At 45.6% G+C, this 6108-nt stretch overlaps 1 protein-coding gene across 1 annotated transcript in view; it reads right to left on the bottom strand.

Moving 5' to 3' along the window:
• Positions 1-1530: 1530 nt before the first annotated feature.
• Positions 1531-6108, bottom strand: part of MUC19 (mucin 19, oligomeric) — a 139676-nt gene continuing 135098 nt past the window's right edge. Inside the window, exons 66-72 of the mRNA XM_089303329.1 lie at positions 5932-5963; positions 5680-5842; positions 5342-5379; positions 3977-4087; positions 3137-3176; positions 2460-2568; positions 1531-1894 (exon numbers count right to left, since the gene is read on the bottom strand). Of these exons, the coding sequence (XP_089159455.1) occupies positions 1711-1894; positions 2460-2568; positions 3137-3176; positions 3977-4087; positions 5342-5379; positions 5680-5842; positions 5932-5963 (677 nt within the window). The 3' untranslated portion in view covers positions 1531-1710. The remainder of the gene's footprint in view (positions 1895-2459; positions 2569-3136; positions 3177-3976; positions 4088-5341; positions 5380-5679; positions 5843-5931; positions 5964-6108) is intronic.

Genomic DNA, 6108 nt, shown 5'->3' with positions numbered 1-6108 from the left:
CAGAACCAGGAGCCAGGAGCTTCTTCCAGGTCTCCCCGGTGGGTGCAGGGGCCCAAGGACTTGGGCCATCTTCCACTGCTTTCCCAGGCCATAGCAGGGAGCTGGATGGGAAGTGGAGCAGCCAGGTCTTGAACCAGTGCCCATATGGGATGCTGGCGCTTCAGGCCAGGATGTTAATCCACTGCACCATAGCACTGGCCCCCTCTTATAACCTTAAAGCAACCTTTCTAAGTTTTCTCAGTAGACAAGGCTGTCTCATCTGGGAAGACCAACCATGACTATAAAGGGGAAATAGGCTCAGTACTGCAAAATAAGGGTTAAAATGCGGGTATGCCAAAGGTCCCACATTCCACCATTCCCTGGGGTAGAGGATACGAAAAACTCCTACAACCTCAACCATTTAGTTTTTCAAGGGGTCAAAACCCTCAGAATTTTGCCCACTGACCAGCTCTAGTATGTATTGAGAGGAAAATATACGGAACAGTAATGGACATGGAGAGAAGTCACAGGCGTGGGTCTGACTTGTGTAAGTGGAATCTGAAGTATCTACTTCTACATTTTTTTCCATTTTTGATGGCAATTACCAGTACATTAACATATTGATTTTCTTCCCTACCATTGGACATGGAGAGTGTTGGGCTAGCGGTCAGTTTAACCAAAATCTAAGTAGTATGGAAAAGAGAGGAGTAGTGCATAAAGGAGTTATGATGAAGTATGTTTGCCTGTATGTTGAGAATGGGATTAAGAGTTAATAATTAAATGTTTACATATGGAAAGTATGTTATGAGGTGTATTGTATGTGTGTATGTATATTTATATGCACACAAGGCATCATCAAAAAGTTCAAGGAAAGTGTATTATGATAAACCAATTTCAATTAATCACTGAATGTTTCCATAATATCTTTGGTATGCCCATGGATGTCTATATATGAAGAAGTATATGAATGCGAGGCGGTAAAATGGTCAAATATACTGAAGATGAGCATTACAGTGTTAGTCAATCTCACCTCTTCTTTTCACTGACTACAAGCAGAGGAGTGAGTTGGGGAGAATGAAATTTAATTTTGGTTTGGTCTTGTTGAATTGCTGCACCTATAGGACATCCAGGAACATCTGTTGAATTCAGAGAAACTGGAGACGTGGACTGGCCATCCGCAGAGAGCAAGCACATCTACTTGTGTTGATGAAATCAGCAGGAACACAAGTGGAATGAGAGAGGGTGACATTGGAAAAGTAAAATTTCAAGGGTTCTGAGAAGTGTCTGTGAAAGTAGGCATGCAAACTCTGGTGTACAAAGAGCAAGAAGAGCCTTTACGGAAAGGAAGAATGAAATGACGTCGGAGCCTGAAGACAGCGGTCAGGACGGTGCCAGTAGCGTCTTCTGGCTCGGAGACAGCTGCATGCAGAAGTGGGCAGAGAACCCCAAGTGCACTCTGGACAGAAGTGGTAAACGGTGTGGACAAGGGAGTACTGGTAGGTCACGTGACTCAGTTTCTCCTTGGCTCATAAAATTCACCCACAGGCCCAGTCACTGCAAAGTTGTCTTTATTTTACAGATTCTGTCAACAAGAGCACAAAATGTCTCATTAATAATGAGAACTCCGGTTCTGAATAAGATACAAATGTTTAGTTATTCTCACTGTCCAACAATAAGCTTCTTTGCTTATAAAATACCGAGCCGGCTCCCACGGGTAAGGTGGCGAAGGAGCTAGCTGGGCGCGGGTGTGGTAGCTTGTTGGCAGCTGTCTAAGCACGAGCAGGTGGTGACGTGCCGGTAGGTGTAAGAGATGGTGCTGCCGTCAGGGCACGTGAGAGCGATGTCTCGGAGCTCGTAGTCGTCCTCTCGGCAACAAAGGCATGAGCTCTCCAACTGGAAGATGTCGTAATTGTATCTGGAAAGAAAGAAAGGTGAGTGGTCAATACAGGCAGTGTTAGGATGCATTCTGAAATCAACTGCAAGGCTCAGGTTCTAAGAAGAAGTGACTTGCAAAGCCTCCCAATCGATGTGTTCCATCCGCAGCTCTTCTACTGCCCCCGTGCTGGAAACCCAGGATGTGGATCCGTGATGTCTGGTGAGTGAGAACAGATACACAGCACCCACAGGAAACACAACACAAGGATGCGTGATCTCCGAGTATGATGGTAGCAGAGAGTACCAACGTATTATCATCTAGAGGTTAACCTAGCCAGAAAAGTGTGCACAAAGGAGAACCCTACGTCTCTAGCTGTGGAAGTGTGAAAACAACCTGAGAAACGCGCTTTGTTGCTTAAGTCCTGTGTGGTCCTGCATGAAGAGGAGAGCCTTGGGTACTGATGCACCATTAGGAATATTTGGAAAACCACTGCACAATCACGCATCCCTGTTGCAAACATTCCATTCTGAGCTGTCAGTCTCTCAAATGCTTCCTTGGCAAGGTTACAAGGCGCACACACAGCAGGCAGGAGCAAAGAGCTCACCTGACGGTCTTCTTGCACTCCCCTACGCATCTCGCCATCTGAACTTTACTCTTGCAGCCGTTGTAGCGAACGGTCACGTTCACGAGAGAAGTCACGCAACTACTTTTACCTAAAACAAAGAGTGTTACGCACAGGATGCTGGACGCTGACAGTGGCCAAGCCTCAATTTTCTTAACCGTGGTCCATGTTAACAGAAAGGACTTGACACCCTGACTGATGGGATTAGTTAGGCAGTTGGTTCCTACTCCAGTCAATGCTACTTCACTATTGCACTAATGCTAGTCACTATAACACACTACCTCCAGTGTGGAGGGGCGTGTGTTATTTCCGACATGCACCTGCTCATGTGGACCACACGTATGGTCTCATATTCCCACAGGCAGCACAACCTCCTGGTGTCAACGGAGCAAGCTCACACGTTTCTGTGAAATCTAAATTTTCTTCTCTTGTCAAGGTAACTGGCTTTTACTGGGATGAATGCTGCAACCAATGTGAGTAACTGGCTGTAATACATCACATACACACATTAGCTGGTGGTTCTGACACACAGGTTAGAATACCTGTTGCATTAAACGTACACAAGTTCCTCTGTCCATGATCTGCTGTTTTGTTTAAGGAAATATCAAATTGTCACCAACAGCTTTTCTCTCCTTGATATGTGGAGCTTAACTACTTACATTTATAGCAACAGTTGTTCGAATCATAGATTCTGTCTTCCTGTAGGGGTAAGAGAAAAGCCAAGACTAAAAACTTTGTAGAAGTTTCCATAAATAGCATTTCTTAATCTGTGAAATGGCATCCCAAAAGGGGACATGGAATGGGTGAACACGCCGGCCACAAAACTCGATGAGCAGGGAAAGGCAAGCGGTGAGCTCAGTAATGACAGTGAGTGGGGAGAAAGGAGTATTACGTAAACTATAATGTTTGTAAAGATAATGGGAAAAAAGTGACTACTTGCTTTTTTACTTGAAAAATACTGCAACAATGACAGCAGATACTGGGAGCTTCTCACAGCCAGGATTAGTACCTCAGACTTTGCAAATTTACCAATGTCTCAGTAAAAACACCAAAATCCAATGTTAGAGTCCTAACCTAAAACTGATAAAGATTAAATCAAGACAAAATGATATCTTATTTTGGGAGCACAGAAATGAAGATAATTGTCACAAAGATGTAATTGCACATATGTGATCACATGAAAAATAGGTACTGTCATGGATAATGGTTAATCTGAGTCTGAGATACAGGTAACATTGGTGCTCGTTTTGTTTAAAAATAGCAAAATGTTTTCCTTAATAATTTACTTCTGGGAAAGCACTAAGTGTGCGTAGCTCCTGAGAGTCAGGAGTGGCTCTCTTGCGATGACAACCACACTGACAAAGCTACACTGACGTGGAGCCCTCTGGCCCTGTGTGGAGCTGTGGATGCTATGGGAGGTGAAGGGCCGCTGGCCACACCCAGCCGCCTCCCGGCGCAGCAGCTGGGTGTGGCCTCCCCGCGGCAGGAGGACCACTGACCTCTGCACACCAGCTCTGCCTCGGGCAGTCCTGCACCACTGCGACGAAGCCAGTGAGGCTGCACGCGTAGGACACGCACGGGTTGCTGGGGTCCGCAAAGGAAGCTCCAATCTGGGAGGAAGGAGCAAGAAAAACAGTTAATTACTGGCCTTGACTTCCCTTGGAGGCTGACAGTAAAACTGCTTTAAAAAACCCAGACTCGTGCTGAGTGACGTTCCCGTGTGCTTTCAGGTTACGAGTTAAGAAAGGTGGCTTCAAAGTCCTCTCGTTGCATGAACACATCACAGCTCTCCACGGAGGGCCCGGGGAGTGGGGGGAGCCCAGAGTCTGAGAGCTAATTAATTGTATTTTCAAGAGAGGTTATTCAGCTCTGGATTTGAGAGACAGTAAGAAACCAAAGGTTCATCATTTCGGAATGAATGACAAGCGTGCCAGATGTCGTGTGTGTTTGTGTGTTCGTGTGTTTGTGTGTTCCCTGTGCTGTGCAACTCTCTGGCTGGCTTTACACTGAGGCTACGCTCAGTTGTCGAAAGACACTTTGAGCAATGACTTATTTCCTGACCTCAGACCGCAGGTGAACTCCCTGGCAAGGTGAACTTTTACGTTGTCAGCTGTTTTGCATATCAGTGATTAGAGGGAAAAGTCTGGATCCTTAAACATCATCATGAAATGAGCTTAAAAGCTCTCACAGGTTCCCGAGTTAAATTTGGAACTAAAAGTCTAAGACAGCAAGGTGGAAAGCTGAGCATGATAGATTCTGGGTCAGGAAAGTGTACCTCCGACAGGCTATGCATAATGGATGTCTCAGCTCACAGCTATTTTTAGATGCTTTTCGTGTTTCCTCCAGTCCCCACTCAAGTACCCGAGTATGGAGAAGAGATTCAGCTGATGTGTATGGCTTCTCATACTTTCCCTTCTAAGAGGTTAAAACTGCTGCCCGAATGTCACATCAGTTGTCAAAATCCAGCCCTGGGTGTCTGGTGCCACTGATCCCCACCGTGTGGCTCTAGTCCTTGGGCCTTCTCATCTGATCTCTGACAGTTGGGCCATTGATCTTTCTGGTTATAATTACAGCTTAACTCCGCTCAGCGGCTGGAATGTTACAAAGCACGCGCTCTCCATCTGGCAAGGCCCACAGGAGCCTGTGTGCAAGCTCCTGGCCGGGTGGTGACTTCCCCTTTGAAGACGGCCACGGTGAGCGTTCACGTTGGAGGTTTATTTGGAAATGGGTACAGGGGACAAATGAACAGCCTCTGCTCCACTGCGGAATCTTTTTATATGTAAGTGCAAAGACCCTCGGTGTGGCTAAGCATTGAACTTATTCACATAAATACTAAAAATATTCCAAAGCAGAGAAGTCCTTACCTTATAGTCAGTATTGTTAAATAAGCATGTTCTTGGTTCTGAAAAATAAGTACAATGTTTCACTCAAAAAGACTGTACTTCTGAAACAAATATAGGTAAAATCACTTATTAACCAATCACTCTGTCACTCCCCCTAGCACTGTCATTTCCCTTACATCTACTGATTTTATTCACAATCTCATTCTGCATTCCCACCATTCTAAAAACACCACGTCGCACTGTTTTGTTTTTCACATCTGTCTAAGACTGTGTTTCGCACAGCTCAACAATATCTCTGGAGTATGTGAGTAAGTAAACAAGGAACAGATCCACATGAAATTCTGTAGGTGAATACACACCACAGTATCCGATAGTACAACAGGTGTCATTGGACTGGAACTGAACAAGCTTCTCCCCGCTCTGGCACGTGGGTGCGGAAGGGCATTCCTGAGGCTGGCAGTCCACGGCGTTGGCATCAGTGCAGGTACATTTGTGGCAGTTGGAGATCCATACGTCTCCAGGCTACGGAGACAAAGCAATGCTTAGGCTTCGACGCAAGTACGGGAATGGGGGCAAATATAGATTAAAGCAGAACAAGGTTGTGTACTTACCGACTTCTCTTCTCCTAGTGGGCCGCGACAGACTGCAGACACGAAATGATGAGTTGTAATTAAGTTTGGCAGAACGTAACCCCTGTGTTGTCGATAGATACCCACCAGGTGGCCAATTTTGTAATGGCACTAGGATTTCAGCATCACAGAATTAGTGAGGATTATGGTTTATTATGG

Source organism: Oryctolagus cuniculus, chromosome 9, assembly GCF_051225735.1.
Source record: "Oryctolagus cuniculus isolate XC-2025 breed Fujian yellow rabbit chromosome 9, ASM5122573v1, whole genome shotgun sequence".
Taxonomy (NCBI): Eukaryota; Metazoa; Chordata; class Mammalia; order Lagomorpha; family Leporidae; genus Oryctolagus; species Oryctolagus cuniculus.
Note: the sequence above shows the minus strand (reverse complement) of the source record. Positions and strands in the feature narration are given on the sequence as shown.